The sequence below is a fragment of the Aedes aegypti genome, chromosome 2 (assembly GCF_002204515.2).
Source record: "Aedes aegypti strain LVP_AGWG chromosome 2, AaegL5.0 Primary Assembly, whole genome shotgun sequence".
Taxonomy (NCBI): Eukaryota; Metazoa; Arthropoda; class Insecta; order Diptera; family Culicidae; genus Aedes; species Aedes aegypti.
Genome location: NC_035108.1, coordinates 314503189 through 314528448, shown reverse-complemented (window position 1 = coordinate 314528448; position 25260 = coordinate 314503189). Strand labels below are relative to the sequence as shown.

Genomic DNA, 25260 nt, shown 5'->3' with positions numbered 1-25260 from the left:
CCTGCCCCCTTAATTGTGCACAATATATTTGCCAAGGTTTGTCCTACGCATGGTTTTGAACGTGGCCGCGCCTCTGGGAAAACCCGAGCTCGAAAAGATGGTAAATTCATCGTTTCTGATGCATAGGGAAGCTTTCAGTTTTCTACTCTGTTCACAATTCTTACCAAACCCGACTCAACCCGACTTTTTTCAAGCCCGAACCCGACAATTTTGTAGCTTTCAAACCCGAACTCGAAAAACCCGGGTTCGGGTCAGGTTTCGGTTTTGAAAATCCGAGACCCGACCATCTCTACTGTGGAGCTATCATGGGAAAAAAAGTATTAAAAATAATTCAAACTTTGCGTGAGATGCGCGTGGCTATTTGGAAACCACTACAATATTGCTGTATGTCAAGACAAAACATGCACGGAGCTCTGAACTAATGTTTCATAATGTTGATGGTTCTCATTCGGATACTTTCAAGTCAGAACATAATTTATGATAATTTGACTGTACGTGTTTAATTGTAGCAATATCGAACATTAATGGGTGAACCATTTGCATGATCGCAATCTAAATAGTTTCATTAACGAAAGGGCAATCCTTAAAACCTCCTGCACCTAGAGCATTCCTTATCACGACTTTTCGCTGTTATCATTTGCTTCGCCATCCCCATCGTCGTCGTCGTCGTCTTCGTCATCGCTCAGCTCGTCGTCGATTCCTTCTAGGTCTTCATCGAGGAAAAGGTTCTCATTGATAGGTGCTGCGTCCGAGGAAGTGGCAGCTGTCGCTGCGGCACCCTCGGCTTCTCCATTCTCGGCTGGTAGGTTTGCTTTCATTTTCTGCCATCGGTCCTCCTCGGCCACGGTACCAGTATTATCCACCTATGAAAAAAATATATATTACAAATCAATAACTACTTGTAACTAAGATCATTGAAAGTTACCTCCTTAATCGACAGCGATAGCATGTTCAAATCCAATTCCTTATACTCAGTAGCATCGTCATCATCCTCGTTCCTGCCATAGGACTCGATAGCTTCCTCGCCATCATCCATACCGAAGTCGACCATGTCTGGGTTAAAGCTAAACATTTCCCTACCGGAAAGGCCATTCTGGCGACCAGCCTTAAAGTCCTTGCGCTTACGATCCTCTTCCTCTTGCTCGCGCTTTTTCTTTTCCTGTATTTTACGTTTCTTCCATGCAAGGAAAGTCTCCAGCGTGACTCGGGTTTGACTCGATCCCAATGCGGCTCGCTCTCGTTCAATCAAATCAACCAGAGAGATTTCCTCTTTCTGTGCTTCCATTTTCTTCTTGTCCTTCTTCAGCACATATCCCGGCGGAAGGGCATGCCGATAGATACATTTTTCTCCGTTCGGACACTCCCAGAACCAACCGTAGAGAGATTTTTCAACAGCATCCAGGAAGTATTTGCAGATCTGGGGGTATAATAATGGTTAATAAAATCCATCGAAAAAATAAGCTTTAGGGCTGGTAGTGGTAGTACAGGGTGTCTACTCGTTTACAGAAATAAAATTCCCTGATATTTCCAGGTTTTTTCCAGGTCTTGAAAAATAATTCCAGTTTTTTAAAAATCTCCTAAATACATAAATGATTTACGAATAGTTATATTAAGATGACTAAAAAATGTATATTTAAAGATTTATATCTTGAATAAGAAAGAATCAAACGATATTTCGCAGTGTTTTTCCCTTATAAAACTATCTGTTTTGTTCTAAACATGTAATCCACCATAGGAAAAAACCATATTGGGGATTTGTACTTAATTTCCACGAAAAAACAAGAATGTTTATCAAATGACCTGGAAATGTCTTTAACCCCTCTACCGGCACCTTCTTTTTTCACTGCAAAATAAATATTCAAATCTTTATAACTTTTTTGGTTTCAATATTTTTGCAGCATTTTTTTACAAGTTCTCAAAACACTCTTCTAATTTTAGAATCTGTGTTAATAATCGTATTCGGATATTCGCTCTTCGGAACAATACATTAATGAGAGTATGTTGTGGAGAAAATGAAGCAATTATGAGCAGCCGTCTTTGAATACCGTAAAATCGGGTGTAATTGATCAGTAGGGTGAAATTGATCATCGTATCACACGATTTTATTTATTCGTAATGGAGCACAAATATCCATGTAAGTTGCAGTAAATGAACGTTGTTTGTCGTAATTATTGTCGAATTGAGTGTTGTGAAGTTTTTTGCCTTAAAGAATGTTTATTACTATGAAAATAACGTAAAATTTCAAAATCATGCACGGTGCAATATTGACAAACACCTATGAACTTCTATTTATAAGCAAGGATTTAAACATGGTATAAACCTGAAAGTTTGTGAGGATGCTTGAGATATATCCCCAAACCAGATTTCATCACCAAAACTCGTACCAATTTGCTCATATGGTTCAAATAATTAAATTTCTGCTAGATATCATTGAATACCTTAGGAAATTTAGGCGATTTTCGCGTTATTCTTGAAAATAAACTATTCGTTATTTATATAAATATTGCATTGTTAAGAATTATACAAGCATATTCGAATTCAGAGAGCTCAAATTTATCATATAGAGTTGTTTTGGAAACTAACAATAATGGTATTGACAAGTGATCAATTTCACCCCGAAATGAGTTCCTCTGATTTTTTATTTAAGAGGTATTTGTTAACACTAAAATGACATTTGTTAGAAAATTTCGGTACATAAGTCGATGAGGCTCACCTTCGTACTTATTTTCCTGCATTTAGTTGTTTGGCATTGTAAACATTATAGAAAACAGACTAGAAGAACCGTGAAAAATGATCAATTTCACCCGAAATTACGGTAATGAGCATGTATGTTTCTAGTACCACGCTGACCAAATGAAGATATTAAAAACTTCAAAAAACATCATATCGTAATTTTCAGATATCTCCAAGAGTTCTAAATTGATTTGCATGATTTTTTCAGTGTAGCTCCTTATTACCTGGCTTTATATAGTCCACATTTTATTTTATTTTTTAATAAATTTACCAAAAACAAAATGGGCGCCAAATACATTTCATATAGAGAATGTCATTCACTCAAGGAACATCGGAATATCTTTAAAACCAGATCACCAATGATCAATATCGACACGGATTTTCAAACTAGAAGAGTTTTTTGAGAATTTGTGAAAAAATGGTGCAAAAATATAGAAAAACAAAAAAGTTAAAACGATTTGAATATTTATTTTGTGGTAAAAAATAAAGCTGCCGATAGAGGGGTTAATTATCAAAGTCAAATATAAAGAAACAGTCTATTCGATCTTAAGGAAAAATAACCTTTCTTTTAAAATGAAATTAAGATACTTGCGTCACTTGCGATCGGGATATACAAATGCGAGCGTGTTGGGGGTTTGGCATCTAAGTCCGAAAGAGACATGGATTTGCGAAAAGAGATGTGTTCATAGTTAGTACTCGGATTCAGTTTGGCTTTCTATTCCGCAGAATCATAAGGTGTTCTTAAGCTTAGCTGGTTAAAGCGCCGGTCTAGCGTACACGGAGTCGTGAGTTCGAGTCTCACTAGAATGCGTTTTTTTTTCGCAAATTCATGTCTCAATTCGGCAAACAAACACACTGTGTCTTCTGATCACAAGTTCCCAAACCTATACCTTGTTCTCTTTGTTTTAAAAATCATATTTATGCTTTTCAGGACACTAATAACCTATTATGCTGCCGTTTTATGCATATTAATCTCACAGTCGCTAAGCTTTGCAAAGAACAAGTGGGCGTAGAAGGGCAATATATTTCACAGTGCCAATTTTCTTCAATTTTATTCAAATGATATGGAATATATTTTACTAAGAGAATTCAACATACATGTTAAATCGAATACAAATCATATAAATTTGAATTCAAGTTGCATATAAGTGCAATATTTTCGCAGTGTTCTTGAAATTGTAAATTGCTAGAGCACAATTTAAATGTTGTTTTTGTTAAATTTTATCCATTTTAGTATTTTCTCTCACAAAAAAAAAACAAGATGACGGTTCAAAAACCTAAGGCATTGTTTGAAGAAAAATCACATTATGAAAAATGTTATGCGATCAATGTTATGAAGAATAGAAAAATAACGTAATTATTGCTCAACACATATTGACTTAACGGTTCTATTCATTGTATTGCAGCATATGAGAATAAAAAATGATAAATGAACCTGAATTTCATTTTATTATTTATTGTCCCCCCCCTCGCCACATTTTGATGGAAGGTGACAAAAGAAGATTTTAAGATTTGTTCCGGCCATGCACCAAAACAAGGACTTACATGAATTACACTGCGGAACACGTTTTTGTCTCAAGCACCAATATACCTCTATTCACTCAATTAAGGGTTGCTGAATCCATTGCCGTTTTCAAAAATATCATAGCACGTCTAGTTTTTGAGATATTGGCTGTTGAAAATGCAAAAAATGACTAGTTTAGCCAGCTTGCATGCAAGTTTGCCAGCTTGTATGGCAATTTATTTGCTTAATTTGCCACAGAATTCAAACTTTATGTGTATAACTATACTTATCAGCAAAGTTTATAATACTTTCGATGCGGAAAAGTTATTTTTTGATTGTTTAAAAAAGATTTGTATTTTCCCATATAAGAGAAACGAAGAATTTTGTATGGAGACAGCAAACATGTCGAAAAAATCGGTTTAATTTGAATTCAATCGCGCAATTTCAACCAAATTTAATCCAAAATGAAAGTTTAAGATTTTGCACTTAAACTTGGCATGCTTAGTGGATTAGATCACAAAAAAAATGATAAATTATACCTTATACCTATAGCTAAAAATTGTGACGTGCTGGAACATTTCTGAAAATGACATCAGATTCAGCAACCCCAAATCTACTCGGAGGGGACGGACCTGGTGTATTGGTTAGAACACACGCCTCTTACGCCGAGGACCTGGGATCGAATCCCATCCCCGAGATAGTCACTAAAAATTTCAGTGACGACTTCCTTCGGAAGGGAAGTAAAGCCGTTGGTCCCGAGATGAACTAGCCCAGGGCTAAAAATCTCGTTAATAAAGATAGAAAAAAAAAATCTACTCGAGACACATATTTTGATCCTTGAGACACGCAAAAATGTCATTTTTGTTGCGCTGTGTTATGTATACAAAAAGTAGCCTAACAGGAATCACGACATGGAAGTTAGATTCATAAGTTGAACAGTCATTTTCATAAAACTATATCTAAAACTCTTTTGGGATTACTCGTGATATTACAAGTATTACTGTTCGATTTACTGTAAATTTTCTTCTCATATTATTCCGAAGATCTCTTCAGGAGCCTATTTTAAGATTTTTCACGAACTTTCTAAGTAATTCTTCCAAAAAAATCGTGAAATTTTTCACAGAAATTACTTTGGAGATTACATGAAGAATCCATACAAAGATCATTTCAGACATTTTTCAATGAAGCATCAAATTATCCAAAAAATATTTTATTGATTTCCCTAGGACTTCCTCCAACATTCCCGATTGAAGCACCTTCGAAAATTCAAATTTCCTCCAGAAATTCCTCCTTTTTTCTGGAAATTACTCAAGGAAGTCTTTTAACATTCATACAGGAATGTTTCCAGAGAAATGTCAAGAAAATTTTTCAGATTGTTTTGGAGAAAACTGCTAAAAATGTTCACGAGAAATTTAGAAAAAAAAAAAACATTCTAAGGAAACCTCTGTTGAAACTTGTGTGAGTTCTAAGTAGGCCTTGATGAATTTCTACAAGGATCTCGGAAAGACCTTCTATATTGATGATAAAATTATTCTTAGAATTTTTCTGATAAATTGCTAAGATACCTGGAAACAATTTCAATCTCTGAATAATGTCCTACAAGACGTTTTCTAGAAATTCTTTGATGCAATTCGGACTGTATCCCTGAAAAACTATCTATGAATATTCGGAGCACTAACTGTAATAATTGCAGTAGTATTACTTATGTAGGATATTGAATAAAGTTTTGAAAAACCCATGGAGATTTGGAAATTTTAATTGATTTTTTTTTTTTTGTTTTGAGAAATCTTTGAACCGCAGCAATGATATGTTGATGAAATCCTGGAGAAATGCCGTTAGAAAGTTCTGGAGGAACTTAATGAGGAATCCCAGGTCAAATTTGTCGAAGAATGCTTGGATAATTTCATAATACATTTCATCGATTCCTGAGAGTAATCGTTGATGAATTTAAAAAAAAAGAATCCAAATTAAAATTAAGGGTTTTTTGGAAAAATGTCGAAACGATTTTTTACAAAAACTCTCGAATAAAAAGAGTTGTCTCTGTGAATATTACTTCAGTTTATTAATGCTGGAATAAACGTTTGTGGAAGCGATGGAGTGCTCTAGGATTTTCTGAACCATATTCTGAAGAAATTCTTTTAAGCATTCATTGACAAATCGCTGGAAGTATTCCAGAAGAATTTGGAATGTTTACACCTATGTTTCATATGCTCATGAACGACAACCAACTCGAACTTAACTTGCTTTCACCAACATGGCAATCATAAGTTCTGATACCTTGTCTAAACATGTTTTAAGCTAAATAAATAAAAATCGTTGAAAGGATTCAACATGTCAACTAACGTTTTGAATTGATTGATTTTTTGATTGAAAAGATTTTGTGCCACAAAAACGACATTTTCTACCATATTCTACCATATACTACTGCTTTAAAATAATTTCCCTGATTGTTGCCATAATTCCCTGAGAATTCCAGGTTTTTTTACAGGTTGAATAAAATTCCCTGATAATTCCAGGTTTTCCAGGTTTTTCCAGGTAGTAGACACCATGTAGTAGAGAGTTTAGTGAACAAAATAATCAAAATAGCGACCAAATAGTTTCATTTATGAAAGACAATACTTCCAGTAGGTATTTACTGTAATGCCTCTACAAACGAATTGATCCGTTACTTCTCATCAAACTTCTCTTCTAATAGCCATCCTTATCATATCTTCAATTCAAATGACTTCGTCTTTTGTGAAATCAACGATTTTGAAATCATAAATGGTGCATTTGATAAAGTCTAATGCTATAGGGCTGAATGATAGTGGCATTTGGCAATTGTTCGTTTTACAGAATTATATTGACCACCAAGTATTCCACTACATGGAGTGAGAATTTCTTTAAGTGATTCTTTAAAATGTCCCTAAAAGTATTCCAGTAGAAATTTCTCGAAAAATCACTAGAACAATTCCTGAAACTGTTTCTTGAGAAATCTGAGAAGAAATTTCTGAAGAATCTGTGGACTTACGCATCTAGTAAGCCTCTGAAGGTAACCAGGACTGACTGCGGAAAAGCGATTCAAGAGACCATTTTGGTTTAATTAGATACTTTATAGACCGTACACTAATAATTCAGACTTGTATTAAAATAGTGACCAAGTCTCTTAAAAGGCCTGAGATTATCGTGTTATGATCAGATCCTGAAAATAGCGTCATATTTGTGAAAATAGTGACTTTTTAGTAACCAGATCTAAAATAGTGTACTAGCCACTAAAAAGTGTATCGCTACCAGCCCCCGAAGCTTGTTGTATTTGAGACTCACAATCGTAGTGGTGGGCATCGTTTTCTCCTTGCCGTGCTTCTTCGCGACGACTTCGGCCAGCTTCTCCTCGGTCCAGTTTTCGATCGTGTCGTTCTCAGCATCTCGCATATCCACATGAATGGACCGTTTCTCCGCTTTCCGCTCAATGGCCAAGTCATGGGAAAACTTACACTTGTCACCCTTGGTACAGGTTCCTTGCTTGAAGAATGCACACAGGATCGACTTGGGGTCGGCGCCTTTTTCGATTTTTTGCGTTGGAACCGGCTTGAACAGCTGAGCCAGTTCCTTCTGCTCCTTCAGCTTCTTTTCCTTCTCCTCCTTCTTGGCATTCGGATTATTCAGCAGGTTATGTTGGCCTCCGCTTTTCACTTGCTTCTCAACTTGGGTGATAAACTTTTGTTGTTTAGCTCCTTTCTTGTTCTTCAAACCGAATGTTTTATCCTGTTTGCAACAAATAACATTAGCAAAAGATATTTTTTACTTTATTTACCATTAAAGGACGAAGAGCATAAAAATGATCACCGAAATTGAAGGGCATACAAACCTCAATGATTTTCTCCTTTTTCTTCGTCTCGGCCTTTTTCGAGGCTCCTCCGGCAGGCGCTTTTTTCGGCGGCATGGTGAACGGGCAAAGTCGGATTGCCTTTTTTCAGAAACTATGCAATGAATTTGACGATAATTTTACCAGTTTAACAGCGATAACATTGAAAAAATGCGGAGGCTTCCACGCACGGCACTTTTTCTACGCGATGATGGTGATGAGCGAGCGGCTGCTACGGTGTTGATTGCATGTTGACGTTTTGTCTCGCTGCGTGACGTGAATTTTTGACAACAAAAAGACGTCAAATTTGCGTCATTTGAATCGGTTATTTGAGGGATAGGAAACTGTTCCTATGGACATGCGGAGTATAGTTAAGGTGATACGGGAGGCTCTGATCGATGTGGGGTTCGCTCCCAAGACCTCAATTCGACCACTGGGGTGTGCTGCTGTCGTCATGATGATGGTTTCCGAAGGCACTGTCATACCCATTCACGATTTCAAAACACTTGAACAACCAGCCGGATCTCAATTTAAATGGAAGTAGTAGAATAATATGAAAAACAGAAAAAGTAGAACATAGAGTATGGATATTTCTACCATTTCCATTTAACCGTTTCACTGTTGACCGTCTTTTATCAAGAAAATAAAACATTTTCCCCCACAGAGGCATGGTTTGAATGCGTGAAAAATCAAATCTCTCATCCACTGACTAGTTGCGCTACCAAAGTATAGATGGCTGACACTATGTTGCGTTTTGTGATTGGAGGCGCATTAGAAGCATCAAATAAAGGTTCATACTAAAGGCCCAAACGCAATGATAGCGGAACGGCAACGGAATGCGGAACCGGTTCGCCAGCATGAACTTTAATCAGTTTGTCGACTCAGTGTTGATCCAATTTCATTCGTTGTCAGTTCAGTCGAGATGTTGTGATTCATGCTGGCGAATCGGTTCCGCATTCCGTTGCCGTTCCGCTATCATTGCGTTTGGGCCTTAAGGGATGAATCGCTTGGAACAGTGTGCCAGGAACATTATTAACACCCGAGGGGGGCGACACATCCAGATATTTTAGATTACTAGGATATCTTTGACCAATCTTTGAGATGACCATTAATCTTCTCGTAGCATATTATCTTCACAGCAAAAAAAGTTGTTGAATATTACATCGAAACTGCTGCAACCAAGTCGTTCCCTCGGTTGTGTAATATTACACAGCCCGACGTACTCGCGGGCTATTGGTGTAATGAAAGCGACCGATGTAATTTTTCCGATGTAATATATTCAACGTACAAAATACGATGTAATCGATGCGATGTAATATAAAATCTATGTAATCATATAGCGATCGCAAATCCCCCGTACGAAAAAAAAGCGATCCCAAATTCTTCTCAATGGTTGATTAAATTGCTTTTTAATCTTTTTTCGCTTTTAAATAATGGTTATGATGTTAAATTGGGTTTTACCCACAGACTAAGTTATTGAGTCTTATAATTTTTGGAATCGATTTAAGCAATTTAATCAACCATTAAAGGGAATTTTATGGTGGTAAGATAAGATATGTTTCAAACAAAATACAATAAGTTTACATTATTTATTCCATTTTTATTGCTTCAAAAACTTTAAAATAATGCAGCATAACGACTGGAGCACTTCATGTGATAGTCCGAGAACCCGCAGTGGACAGAGATTAAAATCAAGCCTGCAGGCACTTCAGGTAGTGATTAGTTTCTTCCAGCCAAGAGTGAAATGAATCGTAAAGCTCGTTCAAGTTTTTCGTGCCGATCTAAAAAAATAACAAAAGAATATATTATTGAATTATACATAAATATATATAATTTAAGTATACTACAACGGATCGATATATAATGAACATTTGAGGTAGTATTTTAAACGGAATTTCTATTCAAATATTTAACGGAAATATGAGTTTTCATTGTTTTTGCTTTGGGGAAATCTTAGATGCAAAGATTCAACAAACCCGCTTCAGGAAACCCTCTGGTAAATTTAAAAATTCTCCTGGTGTACTGAAAATCCTAGAAACAGATTCCTTGTTTAGAAATACTTGCAGATAATTCGCAAGGGATTTATCTTCTGGACATTTGGTTGAAATCTATTTTAGGTTAATTTTCTCTTAAAAAGCGCTTCGGGAATTCTACTACATTCATCTTCAAGTTCTGCGAAGATTGCTTCTTCTGAAATTCATGTAGCTTAAGGAATTCCTTAATGCTTTTATTTTTAATGGTAGCACAATTATAGTTATAATTTTATGTCTAACAACATTGACGGTAGAACCATTGACAAATCAATCAAATAATTATATTCGAAACAATATTAAATTATATTAAAACAGCAAAACAAAATAGAGAAAAAATAAAGAACTATGCAATTTTTATTTTTTTTTAGTTTTCTTGATAATTTAAAAATAATTTTAATATTTTTAAAAACTGTCAAAAATTCCTAGAAATCTTCAGTTTTTACCACAAATTTCTAACAACTTCCAATGTTTTAAGAAGACGCAAACGTTACTCCAGAAATACTCAGTCTTCTCGCATGGATCATAAAAGCTTTGAAATTCGTGTATGGTTTTCTACGACAGTTTTGTAAATCTTCAGTCTTCACTAACTATTTTAAATGTTCTAAAATCATTTGAAAGTGTGAAGATACTGGTGTTATTATGGCCCATAAACATATGCCCCTATGCATAAACGCAATATAATAAACCACCTCAGTTTTTTTAATGGTATTACTTAAAGAGTTGCTTTTATCATAAAGATCATCATAAAGGAATACCTTATAGCTTTTTTTGGGAGATTATTGTATTTTTTTCCATGAGTTTCTTATAAAACTACATGAGGATATTTTCCTGACATTATAGAATTTCTGCAATATTTTCCACAAGACTTGCTTTTGACTTTTTCCCGCAATTCCTTTAGAAACGTCTCTAGATGTTCCATGAGTTTCTCATGTATTTTTAGCGTACTTTTATCAAATTGAATTTATATGAATATTAATTTATGAAACATTTCTGTTATTCATCCAGTGTTTTTTTCTGGATTTAATTATGTAATTCGAACCTATAGTTACTATAGTTCCATTAAATTACCAGTTTTTGGTAAATCCAGCAAAAGTTTCTTCTAGAATTTATCTAAAAGTTCTTCATGGAATTGTTCCGCATAGAATGAATTGAGCATTTAGAATTTCTTTATTAATTGCTTTTGAGTTTTCTCCATAATATAATAGAGGAGTTATGTTTTAATCCTGTCAAGCGATTCTTTTGGAATCCATCCATACGTTTTTTTTTCTTTTCAGTTTGTTTAGCAATTAAAAAATCACAGATTTTCGTAGCTAGATCGAAAAAGCACATTTTTCGAAGTACATATAACACAATTTTATTACTATTCAATATCTTAATTAACACATAATATAGATTAATGATTAATGAAAATTATAATCTTTATACTCAATGACATTTCAATTTTCATGACAGCTCATTCCGTAGAAAAATCGCTGAGGGATGATGCAAACGCAATTTCCATATTAACTTCAAACGTGTTTAAAAAATATTTTCAGAACACTGACAATTATGAAACATTAAGTTTCGGCTCAAATTTTAACATAGGGTCTATTCACAAATTTCATTACGCCAAAAATAGTCGTTTTTGACACCCACCCATCCCCTCGTAACGCTTTTTGTATGAACAGTTTTCGAATTTTGTATGTACTGTAACATTTTGAGGATACCCACCCACCCCCTTCAGCTATATGAAATTTGTGAATGGGCCCTTATAATATGTAAAAAATTAGGTACTCCTAAACAAGCCAATTCTCTGGCTGGTATTTCCAAGCAAAGGAGTTGTTTTAATTCTTCCAGAAGGAACTCTTTGAAGTTTTATCTTTTTTTCCCAAGAGTTTTATATAATTTCTCAAAACTTATTTATGAATTTCCTCCAATATTTCTTTATGATTATTGTAATATGTACTTTATAAAAACGCCTTTGAATAAAATCATAAGAAGATCTGGATATCCTGCAAATGTTTTTTAACAGAAAAAAAAAAACATAAAATTTCTTGTAAAACTTTTTCATGAAATTCCTCTAAGATTTCCTTCTGATTGTAATGTCTTATGAAATTGCTTAACCTTCAGACCTTTAGAATTCTTTTTTTTTCATATCTTTATTAACGAGATTTTTAGCCCTGGGCTAGTTCATCTCGGGACCAACGACTTTACTTCCCTTCCGAAGGAAAACGTCACTGAAATTTTTAGTGACTATTTTGGGGATGGGATTCAATCCCAGGTCCTCGGCGTGAGAGGAGTGTGTTCTAACCACTACAGCAGGTCCGTCCCCCCTTTTTAGAATTCTTAAGAAGTACTTGTACAATGTTCGTTCTCATGCAAATGCTTTTTTTTTTTCATAATATTTCTTTGAAACCAATTTAGGAATTTCATTTTGAGGAATTTTTGTAATACGAATGAAATCGCTCAACTTTTGTATAAATTCATAAGAAGATATTGTACAAATCCTGAGAAAATTGAGTTGTTTATAGTGATTAAAAAATTCTAGATTTTTGTAGCTTGCTCTAAAGATCTTACTATTCTGAATAAGACACAATTTTATTACGCAACAATATTATATAAGTTTGACATTTGAACGATTAAAATAAATTAAATCTGTACACATAATAACATTTAGATTCACATGATTACAGCCATTACATCTCATCACGAAGTGAAATTTGACGAGGTGTGATTCAAAAATGACTTCCACATCAACGCTTTTCAAAATAGTTTCAGGGCATCAATAATATTTAAATGTTCCAGCAATTGGTTTGAAAATTTCTTTTTAGTAGTAAACTCTCTAGCAACCCTTTATAATAAAAGTTATAATTAAATAAGATTTTCCAAATAATTAATATAGCAGATTCTACTGGATTTTTTCTTTGAAATTAGTCTAGAAAATTATTTTGATAGTAGTTTCTCTTGAAATTTCTCTGGCAGTTTTCATGAACTCCATAGACACAAATTTTCACCATACTTGAAGGGGGCACGTTGTTAGAGTCAAAAATTTTACAAGGTAATCATCAAATTGAAAGATTGAACCTTTTAAATAAATCTATCGACCTCAAATGTGTACTGTACTAACGGTTTGAAATAAGCAAGATGGACGGTATTTTGTTCATAGATTATCCAAATTTGATGGCTTGTTCATTTTTAGACTTTTAAAAAATGGAAAAAAGAAATTCGGTTGGTCTTAAATAACAAATAATACACTGAGTAATACACATTTACTGAAAATTACATGAACTCATTATTGAAAAACCACCAGTTTTTTTTATCAGGAGACTGGCATAGATGAAAGTGAAGAACATCTAACTAACGGCTGTTTCATTGGACTTTGTAAAATAAAGAATCTGAGTCAAGAGATATTTCAGAGTATTTTATTATCATACATGCATAAATTTCTAATATAAATGTGACTTGCAGAAACCCCATTGTAGTTAGTCTTTCAAGATTTTTTCAAACTTGCATTAAACTACAGATTAGAGACAAATATAAGGGTTGTCTCCCAAACTTGTGGTATTCAAAATATGTTTCAAAATGATATATTATGTATTTGTTTATACATTTTTCTTACAAGTAACGCCATGTCTTTAAATTACAAACATTGTACATATTTTGATTCTGATCATGTCCCTGTTACATTTCAACCCAGACAACCAGATATCGCATGAAAGTTCACGTTACATCTCGTGTATTCTTACTAATTACATCAAACCCGCAAAACACCGTGGATAAACTAATCAGATTGATAGGTTTCCTCGCATAAAACATTTTTTTCTGAGCTCATTTGAACATTTTGTTTCGTCCCGTACACTTGTACGAAGTAAGCCGAATCAATCCGTAGCAGCTGTCAAATATACATTTGTTATCATAAGTTAATTCGCATAGGATCACAAGATAGTTCGGACATGATCTAATTTATTTATGAATTAATTTTAATACAATTCAAAAAAACGGTTTACATTTTAAAAGGGTTATGGACAAAAAGATTTAAAATATTTCTGCACATCTTCATCGATCCTCTCTTCCGCTAATAACTTTGCTAAAATATTTCTTATTAATGAAGAAGATATAGTGATTCTTCATCCTACGACAACAGAATCAGTTTTCTGTAATAACGCAAAGGAAACAACGATGAAGAGAAATCGATGAATGCAGATAGGCCCTTATGAAAAAACAATGCTGATTTGCTGAAATATCTAAAACACCGTTACCCCCTGGAACTCGTAGGAAGTTCAGAGAAATTATGGAATAATATACTTGTGCATCTAAACTTTCACTAAAGGGCAAAGTTCAATAGCCAACCTATTACCTTCTAAGAATGCCTTAAGAATTATGCGTTAGACATGGCTTATGCCTGATTTATGGAGAAATGATGGATCTGTGATGATTCTCATGTTGGATCCAAGAAAAGATATTTTAACAGAAACAATATTTCCAAATACATGTTATTTTTCTCCTATGCAGCTGGCTAAAACTTATCACATGAATCCAAGATTGCATCTTCCAAGTAATCTTCAAAAGATTCAATGAACATATTAATAATCTAGTCAAATACTTTACAAGAATACCTAAAGGACCTCTTTATTTATTAATTCATCAAAGAACTAGCCATGACATTTGTTTTGGATTATTGAAAGAATTCGCTGTCAATCTGCAGAAATCTATACAAAATCTCGTCAGAGGCCTTATAAGAACCGTCTAGGCCAGTAGTTCCCAATCTTTTTGGAGCTGTGGCCCCTTTCAAGTTCTACAAATATCCGCGGACCCCTGCAAACAAAAATTGTAGAAATCATTTTTTGTTAAACAAATAAAAACGATTTGATTGGTTTTTAGTATAAGGTGACTTAAATGCAGATCAGAAAAAGGATCATATTCAATTAACTACAATTACAAAAACATATTCTTTTTCGTTTTTCCCAGCATATCTAAATAGATCTCACAAAGGATTAGTCTACTCGCGAGTGCTGTAATCTGTCGATGATAAATCTTTTCGTGTACGTATTCGGAGCTGTTCGAAGTCAATTGGGCTTTTGGTAGAAAAGGCCTCTGAGTTTTCTAGACTTCAAGGGACTTTTATTACAAACTTGTAGTTTACTGTCGATTTGATGGATGTACACTTGATTTGTCTGTCAAAACCATAATAAATCTCACCTTGTTTAGTTGCACGCGAGTAAATGTTCACGAACATTTTAATATATGTCCTGGTATGTTCTCCCGTGCAGGCGGGTGCATACCTACTCTCATCAAATTTGTTTGCGAGTCTGGCTTGTTTGTTTTGCGTTGGTTTACACGCGTAAGATGCTTCGTGATTTCCACCTTGGCAAGGAACCTAATTAGCGGTTTAGGAAAATCCTTCGAAAAATTTTACATTTATCAATAGATATCCTTGATAGGGTCTCACACATATCACGTCTGCGTTCCATATAATATCTTCTATGATCTTCTGTATGGATCTACCCGTGAAGATATTTTTGCCAGGCAATTTTTGGAAGATATTGTAAGGAATATAGCAAGCAATTTTGGCGGCTTCTGTGAATATTTCAAGACACTTTCCAATGGGTTCCATAGCCCATTGTATACCGTGGGATGAATTTCACCTGGAACTATCAGAAAAGCTAGTCAGATAACCTTCAAAAATCTTCCCAAGAAGTACTGCTGCAGGAATATGTTAAAATCTCACAAGGGATCAAATAGAAATCCAGTTAACTGTATGCGAGTTGCGCCAAGTTGCCCAAGGATTTGGGTACAATAAGTAAAAATCCACCGAGGAAAATCAAAAATATGTCAGTAATTTTCTGCGCATTCCTCAAGAAAATATCTCAGTGTAAATTTTCAATAAAACAATTTTAAATCATATAAATTCGTCTGTTTTTTTTTTCTTAAATTCACAATTAATTAATATGATTTTTCTCAGGAAACTGCTATTTAAAAAATATGTATCAGCATTTATGCTGTTTGAATGAACATTTACTATGTGGTTTGTGATTGAAATTTTAAGTAAAATGAGCTCCTGTGAGAAAAACATTGAACGGATAATATTAAAAAATATATTTTTATCCAAATGTCAGAGGGACATTAACTTCTAAGAATTTAAAACAAAATTAGCCAAGGACCTTTTATAATCTACTGAAAATCTTATTAGCAATCTACTAATAACCATTTCAGTGATCTCTCAGAAAGAAATTTTAAATACTGGTCGAATATCGGTTCGATTTTCGTTAGGATTCCCGCAAAGATTTCATATGCCATGATTTCAAATGGAAATCGAACAAGCATCTCGCCAAGAACATTTTCAGAAATCCTTAAGTACCCCTTTAAAATTTTTTCAAGGATCCTAATCGTTAAGTATCTCTCTATCACCTCACCAAAAAATAATCATAATGCGAAGTTCGAAATACAGACGGTGGTGCACCCCTTGTTAAAAATTCTAGTTTTACCCCATAGTACTTAAAATTTGAATAAACCGGTAGTCTTATGTTTTGTTTTCCCGGTCCCGGGTTTTCCTGGATTTCCCGGATGGATGGACACCCTGTCAATCCTATCAGTTCCACTTTCAATTATTTTCGAGCCGACTGGAATATATATGAAACGTATATTGACTCTAATCTTGATGTTAACATTTCTTTACAAACTAAACTTGATATTGACAATGCTCTTGAAACTTTAACATATTCCATTGTTGAAGCCAGGAGCATTTCAATTCCAAAATGTGAAGTAAAATTTGAATCCATGATTATAGACGATGATCTTAAACTCTTGACCTTAAAAACGTAAGGAGAAGACAATTTCAACGCATTCGCGATCCTGCTATGAGAATTATATGACAGGATATGCAAGAAACGTTTTGCACAATTAAGAAACAAAAATTTTGAAAATAAGATTTCTGAATTGGACTTTGGCTCTAAGCCCTTTTGGAAATTATCTAAAATTTTGAAAAAACCTCAGAAGCCAATACCGGCATTGAAAGAGGAAAACAAATTATTACTAACTAATTGTGAAAAAGCTTAAAAACATGCTATGCAGTTTGAAAGCGCGCACAATTTTAATTTAGGACTTATTAGTCCAATTGAAAACCAAGCTACTACTATTCTCAATCAAGAGAACATTTTCGAAAATTCTTGGGAGACTGATTTGGAAGAAGTGAGAACTATTATTAAAAAATCAAAAATATGAAAGCTCCTGGCGATGATGGAATTTTCTACATCATCATCAAGAAACTACCAGAAAGCTTATCATTTTTAGTTTATATATTTAACAAATATTTTCAATTAGCATATTTTCCTGACAAATGGAAAAATGCTAAGGTTGTTCCAATTTTAAAACCAGACAAAAATCCTGCAGAAGCTTCTAGCTATCGTCCAATCAGTTTGCTTTCCTCTATCAGTAAACTTTTTGAAAAGGTCATTTTGAACAGAATGTTGGCCCACATCAATTAAAAATTCAATTTTTGTCAATGAACAGTTCGGATTCCGCCATGGACATACGACCACTCATCAACTTTTACGTGTAACAAATTTGATCATTTCCAACAAATCTGAAGGCTGTTCTACTGGTCTTGCTCTTCTAGACATAGAAAAAGCATTCGACAACTTTAACTTTAATTTTCCAGCATACATTGCTAGAGTAATTCAAAATTATCTGTCAAATCGTACACTTCAGGTTAATTATCAGAACTCCAGGTCTGAAAGACTCCCTGTAAGAGCTGGTGTTCTTCAAGGCAGCATTTTAGGACCAATATTATACAATATTTTCTCATCTGACTTACCTGACTTACCTCAGGGATGTCAAAAATCTTTGTTTGCGGATGACACAGGCCTCTCCGCCAAAGGACAAAGTCTGCGTGTCATCTGTAGTAGATTGCAAAAAAGTTTGGATAGTTTTTCTTCATACTTGCAAAAATGGAAGATTTCTCCTAATGCTTCCAAAACTCAACTAATAATATTCCCACATAACCCACAGAAACCTTCAAGTAGACATGTTGTCACAATGCGAGGGGTTCCAATAAATTGGTCAGATGAAGTTAAGTGTCTAGGGCTCATGCTAGATAAGAATTTAACTTTCAAAAATCACATTGAGGGCATTCAAGCCAAATGTAATAAATATGTAAAATGTCTCTATCCCCTTATTAATAGAAAATCAAAACTTTGTCTTAAGAACAAGCTTTTGATATTAAAACAAATTTTCAGGCCAGCCATGTTGTATGCTGTACCAATATGGACTAGCTGTTGTAATACCAGGAAGAAAGCTCTGCAGAGGATTCAAAATAAAATTTTGAAAATGATTCTGAAGCTTCCTCCCTGGTATAGTACAAATGAGTTAAATAGAATATCCAACGTTGAAACATTTGAACAAATGTCAAATAAAATTATTAATAATTTCAGGCAAAAATCGTTACAATCTTCTGTTGCCACGATTAATGCGTTATATGTTTAGGTGAAGTTAGGTTAAGTAAATTGAAAACGTGTTTTTCTCTCATAAGCAGGTGAAATCAACTCACCTGTAAAAAATCTGAACTGCTACGGCAAATGAAATGTAATATGTTGTTAACAATATGTTAATACAATCTTAAATTTGTTTTACCAAATTACGATGATAGTGCTGTCTTATAACACAGAACACCTAGATATAAGAAATTAATGTAATGTTTAGAATGATACTAAAAAAAAAAGAAATAAAAACATTGAAGTCATACAAAATTCGCTCTTTGCATTCCCTTGATAACAATCCCTGAAACTGATTATAAACCACAAGAAATTTATCCGAAAAAGCGAAAATTATACATTGTAGGACTATCCAACTTTATTGCATGTGAGAAGTTCTTGGTGATATTCTCACAACGGCCATTTAGAATGGTTCGACGGATGTAGGTAAAAGATCATTATGATAAAATTAACGCGGCGGCATGTTAGTAAGCTCAGATCAACTATTGTATTTGCAACTGTTAATTAAATAGTTAAGCTCAGGCACGATTATTGTATTGAATTTTTACAGAAGTAAAAGTAAAGCGTGAACGTGAGGTAAAGCCTGTCCACGATAAATTTCGGACACGGATGGCGGGTGTACCACAGAAAGTTCGAGAATTTTACAGAAAGAAGGATTAACATCCTTGTCAACTGTTTATTTTGTAGATATAACTCTTTTATTCTGAAATAAACAATTGTTTTTGTTGAATTATGAGTAACTTTTTTTTGCTGCCATTATTTGGGTGTCCGAAATTTAACGTGGACAGGCTTTAATGACCTTCTATCCCATCTTCAAGTGCTCACCACAAGCACAACACTTCATTCTGGCACTTTAGAACGTCCATGTTGAAACTTGTTCACACAAGAAATCTGCCACGACCGAATTGGCAGAACGCGCCTATACCCCTTCCTGAATCGAAGGACAGGGGAGAGGATCAACATTGTTATATATGAAACTAAAAACCTTTCATGTTTTCCTGCCAAACAACGTGTTGTTATGATGATACGGGGGCGTCATGGATAAGTTGATGTTAATGAAAGAAAAATGCATTTGATGTAGCTTGATGCACATTAAATGTACACTGGAATAGTGATCCACCCCTTGTTTTTGGCTCTAAATTACTGTAGATATTTCTTCTGTGAAATCTAAAAGAGTATGTCTCTGAGGACATTTTAAATTTTTTTCGGAGATCCCATGCGATATTACGCCAATTATTACACTATATATTATTTTTTTTAGAAACTAACTCAAGCATCTGCTTACAGTTTCCTTTAGGTTTATCCCGAAGATTTCTCCAGGAATCAATTCAATAGTTCCTTCACGGATTTCTCTTTTTTCAAGATTTTCGTTGAGGATACCTTCAAGAATTTAGCCGGGAATTTTCATAAAGGTATTTCCGTAATTGCTCCAAAAATTCTTCATTGTTCAAGCATTTTTCAAGTCATTACCCATACAATTTTCCAGTGATTCTTCCATGAATTTTCCTAAGATATTTTTTTCCAGATTTTCGTTTCTTCGAAAATTTTTCCAATAATTCTTATTTTCCCAAATAAATATTCATCCAAAATTTTGTTAGGGTTTTTTCATCATTGGAGAATATTTGCAAAAAAAAAACATTTCAAAGTTACGGGAAAAAAAACTAGAGAATTCTGAGATTTTTTTTGAACAATTTAGATATACAAAAAGTTATGAGAGAATATTAAAGTCAAACGGGATTGTTTGAAGATTCCGAAAAAACTTGAGATTAATTTTGATTTATTTATGAATATAAAGGCGGTATTGAAGAATATTTGTGTGGAATCTAACTGATGAAAGGTTACGGAAAATTCCAAGATAATTTCAGAATAATTGATGAATACATAAAAGTTATGACATAATATTTCAGTTCAATGGGATTGATTTAAGATTCTGATTGTTTTAAGAAATCTGAATAATTTGTGAATACAAAAGAGTGGTTGGAGAATATTTGTGACGAATCTCAAAGTGTGAAGAGTACCGTAAGGACGCCGTTCATCGCTCATGCTCCATTCACTGCTCTTAGATTTATTTTGAAAAATCTGAACGAATTTTCGCAATAAAAGTTATCAGCATGTATTAGTATACCAAAATGGTATGTATCAGAATGAAATTCATATGATTTTATATTATACATTATTTATAAAAAATAATTCTAGACTGTTCAAGGCGGTAAATATGAGTTTAACAATGATTTTATTATGGTAGATTGAAAAATGCTTCTTAACTGCCTCGGTTCAATATGTTGTCATATTATAGTACAAAGACAACAACCAGCTAATGAAAGGAATTGATTTCTTACTAGTGCTGTATATGGGATTTCTTCTTTTTCTTTTGCGGCCGTTATTGGGCTCCCTTGTGGTGAGGGCCAGTTGCAATGACTAATATAGGACTTCATACTTAGGATGAGCGGTGAATGGAACCCTAAACCTTTATCATTAACATACATGTTATTCGGTACCAATATACATTTTTCACATTCCAACACAAATGTTTTATCTTGCGTCTAGCGCAAAAAGTTGTAAAAATATCGAATAACCGATTTTAGACAGGATTTGGCATATTGAAATAACTAACAAGCAATTTTTCATGGGAATCTAACCCAGTCAGACTTCTTCAAGAATCCGTATAATTTCCTCCAGGAATTCAACAATTCTTAATGTCTTAAGAATTTCATTGGGAAAAAAGCTCAAGTTTTCACCAATCATTAAAAATTTGCTTAAAACTTCGCCAAAACTACTTTTCTTTAGAATCCACTTAAAGTCAAACTTGAAATGCACTTTTTTTTTAGTGATTTCCTAAGAACTTCCAAGTAGCTGGTCAATAATCATAGCGATTCCTGAAGCATTTCATAAAAAAATCTTGCTACCGTTATCTATCTCTCTAGCAACTCAGTCGTGCATCCCTTGGCGAAATTTTTAAATGCTTTTTCCCGGTGTGTTCTACAATTTTCCGATTTTTTTTAGTTTTTCCTGTATGGATCAACACCCTGCGTATGGAAGACACGAAGATACTCTGTGACCTGGAAATTGAAGAAAATTTCCAACTCGAAATAACTCTCTACCAACGAGATTCGAACCCATCAACCTCAGCATGATCTTGCTGATTAGCTGCGAGTGTATCGCTACGGCCAATCTATCTATCAATCAATCTTCTATAAACTCACAATGTATTTTTGAATTATTGGTCGTTGATCATCATCTGGTCTTTCTGGTCTTTGATAAAAAAAAAAACGTGTGAGATATGAGCCCACACATGCTGGCTAATTTAAAAAGGTAAACTTAGGGGTTAAGAGATAAACTAATCTTTATAGAGAAACTGTATTAAATTTTATAGTTACCCGTTTAACTGTAGTCACCGTTAGAATGCTAGATCGAGTGCTCCCGCATTAGAAGTACCTACCACTCGGTTGCATTGTATTTTGCGGCTGATCTGGTTCATCGATTGCATGTCGTGTATTCGTGGAGGCAGGAGTTTTGGATTTTTTCCACCCATGGACAGCAGGATGAATTGGGTCCATTTGATGACAATCTCCGCTTTCCAGTGCCATCCGAAGAAGGCTTAAGGCTCCGAAGGAACGGCACTTCATTCTACAGGCAAATCCGGTGGTAATACTGGAGCAGGTTCTGGAACAAAAGAAAGACTGTTATTTATATCGCAACATGAGGAGGCCGCCGGAACCAAACTGTTATGGTGCGACTGATTGTAGCACTCACCCAATGATCCTCTTTCCGGATTCCGAGGATTGTGGTCAGGATCACGACTATTGCTGGTCGACGGCAATCGCTATGTTTGGCTGAACAGTTTTTCGCTGTGAGCCACTTGCCATGAGGAAATTGCAATTGTCCTGGGAGTTGGCTCCGCTTGCTGATGGGCCGTTAAATTTTTATTTCACCATACTACAAAATCGGTTACAAAACTTTTATTAAGTTGTCGGACACAAGCGCACTTGTATAATACTTTGAAAACTTAAGATTCCCAAGATTATCGCGACGATTAATCCGTACAAAGACTTCGCGATCGCGAACTTCTGCTACGGCGGCCATCTTAAGCAACCGACCAAAACAAAGTATGGGCAGTGTTGCGAGATGTATCATTGCATTGGTGTTGGATGCAAAATGACATCGAAATTGTGTAATATCACTCGAATATGTTGGAACGACTTGGTTGCATCTGTTTCCGTGTAATATTTGTTTATTTTCAATGTGATTATTACACAAATTCAATGTAATGCAAAATGGTAATGTTGTTTCAGTGTAATTTCAAGGCGATGTAATATAACACCAAAAAGATGCTATATTGCATATGAAATTAGTGGTTACATAGAAGTTTTTATACATCGACATGAATTACATCGATGCAGATTACATAATTTTTTGCTGTGATTGTTTCATCTGTGGCATCTTATAAAACATCTTTTTCCATCTTCATAAATCCAGTTCATCTTTCCTTATCTTGCATGAGATTTGTAACGGATTGACTCAGTTGTATGCGATCAGCAATAAAGAATAATAAAACAACACAGAAATCATTGTACATTAATATTAGTACATATTATAAGTTTATTTTGTAAAAGTAGAGGTTGAAGAGGTAGGATAAATCGAATCAACAACAACATTGTCACTGAGTCAAATTTTCCAATTTGTAAAAGAATGTTGCTAAAGGAAAACGGTGGAGAGGAAGGAAGAGAGCACGCGAGCTGGAAACATGACCGGTTTCAACAGGGCATCATCGGTCCCTCGATGCAAGCGCAAAGGATGGATAGAACGGATACATTGACGGAGGCGTGGCACACGAAACTGTCCAGGAAGTTGAAGAGCATAACATCCCAAGTAGCACTGGTAACAAATGCAATATTTTAGAAAAATAAAACAAATTACATTGCCGTTGCATTTCAGATATTTTGTAGCATATCTTATTGATGATTTTCAATTTTGGTTACTAAACTATTACATTGTAACTTACGCTTTGTTTACATTACATAGGTGTTGCATTTTTACTTGCATGTAACTTATCCTAGAGCTGTCAAAATGAATAAGTTACATTGAAATTGAATCTGTGGTTGCAAAGAAACAAATAACACGCTAGGTTACATACAGATTGCTAAGTCACATGTATGTAACAGCATGAAGTTTGTTTACCATTTGTCATAGGGGAAGGGGTGAAAAAATGAACAGGATGATAAAATGAACACCGAACTTGTTACTCATGAACAACAAATTTCAATAATTTTAATAGGGTAACGACTGTTTATTTCGTTCTTAAACGCTAACAGTTGGCGCCAGCGGCAAAAAGTACAGGCAACAACCTTTCGAACATTCAGCTTCTTTCACTGGCCGCCGAGCGACGACACTGTTGTTTGTATTCCTCCCACTGATCGCGCTACGCTGGATTCTCAAATTTCTCAAACTTTCAACACAAGCGCATGGAAGAATGGTAGTCGGAGAACTGTCAAAACGTATAGAAAATAATGAAAAACGTAAATTACTTGCAATTAGGAAACTGGATCAAAAAAGTAGTGATTAGAAATCAAGTGTAAATTGAATACATAACTTTTTGTGTTTAGTTCATCTTCCGTGGTGCTTTCTTTGCTTCAGCGTTTCGTTTTCACTACCACTGAAAAAGAACCATCTATTGCCTTTTCAGTTTTGAATATCGCCCTATTACGCACGGATGATTTAGAGCATGAATAGGAGTGTTTTTGTTGATACGGAGATAAATTGAAGTCAGAACCATGTTCAGTAATTAAACCTAATGCCACGCGGAAGTAACGCGCAAATTAGAACCTTACAAATGTAAATATTTCGCATCAGCATGTATCTACTCTTGAACAATAACGTCAGAACAATCGCCTGTAGGTATGCATCATATATGCAGAATCGATGAAGAGAAATCACTCATGTTAGTTAGGCCCTATTGAAGTGACAGCACAGAAATGCACAAGGGGCTACCATTAGCAACGCGGTTATTTTTTCCCAATTTTAGATCCACCTTCCCCCTAGTAGTCATTTGTGCATACACAAAATTTACTATTTGTATGGACCATGGTCATTGGGCTGAATCTCTCCCTTCCCCCAATAAACGACTACGTGATTTATGGATGACCCATAAGCACGCATTTTTTTTAATTGATTTATTAACCCTAGAAATACTCAAATGGATGGATGTTGTTTCTACTATTTGATAGAGAACATATTTGTACATTCGATTATAATAAAAAAAAACATATATTTCACATCTAAATCGCTATTTTCCTTATCATGGCCATATTACCCTCAGTCCCTAATATTGGCACAAATTGATCAATTTCTAAATTCAATTCGTTGATTCACCTCAGGACGCAAGATTGCATTATTTCCTAGCGTCTTTTAGTGAAAAAATGTTAACAAACTCGCATCTTGTCACCTTTATTCACAGAAGAGAAGATCGATGAAGAGAAATCGAACATGCGACTTGCGCTCTTATTATAGCACACGCTTGAATTTGCCTTTTTTCGAGCTATTTGAGCCATTTGAGCACGTCACAAACCATGTGCTTTCTTGGACGGAGCATTTAATTTTCATACTTTTGTAAGGTTCCAGTCAATTGGCTTAGGGGATTTTTGCACATTATTTGATGATTTTTCGGAAATTCTTCGTTTT

At 34.6% G+C, this 25260-nt stretch overlaps 1 protein-coding gene and 1 long non-coding RNA gene across 4 annotated transcripts; both read right to left on the bottom strand.

Moving 5' to 3' along the window:
• Positions 1 to 474: 474 nt before the first annotated feature.
• On the bottom strand, positions 475 to 8348 carry LOC5573494 (zinc finger CCCH domain-containing protein 15 homolog). The gene is made up of 4 exons (XM_021845724.1): positions 8085 to 8348; positions 7541 to 7981; positions 926 to 1417; positions 475 to 863 (listed from the first exon to the last, which is right to left on the bottom strand). The coding sequence occupies exons 1-4, from the start codon at positions 8157 to 8159 to the stop codon at positions 615 to 617; spliced, it is 1257 nt and encodes a 418-aa protein (XP_021701416.1). The 5' UTR covers positions 8160 to 8348; the 3' UTR covers positions 475 to 614.
• A 1318-nt stretch (positions 8349 to 9666) lies between these two features.
• Positions 9667 to 22675, bottom strand: LOC5564112. Of its 3 annotated transcripts, XR_002500661.1 has the most exons (4): positions 22580 to 22675; positions 22336 to 22518; positions 22022 to 22245; positions 9667 to 9862 (listed from the first exon to the last, which is right to left on the bottom strand). It is a non-coding gene; the product is annotated as an uncharacterized LOC5564112 (long non-coding RNA). The 3 variants fall into 3 exon arrangements; XR_002500660.1 differs by having other exon boundaries at positions 21960 to 22245; positions 22336 to 22669; XR_002500659.1 differs by having other exon boundaries at positions 22336 to 22667.
• Between the last annotated feature and the right edge of the window lie 2585 nt (positions 22676 to 25260).

What these genes read in the sequence shown, in the direction of transcription:
- LOC5573494 (XM_021845724.1), bottom strand. Translation starts at nt 8,159, where the DNA reads ATGCCGCCGAAAAAAGCGCCTGCCGGAGGAGCCTCGAAAAAGGCCGAG. An exon ending in AAAAGGAGAAAATCATTGAG is followed by an intron (nt 7,982 to 8,084) that starts GTTTGTATGCCC and finishes TGTTGCAAACAG; the next exon opens with GATAAAACATTCGGTTTGAA. An exon ending in TATCGCTGTCGATTAAGGAG is followed by an intron (nt 864 to 925) that starts GTAACTTTCAAT and finishes TTTTTTTCATAG; the next exon opens with GTGGATAATACTGGTACCGT.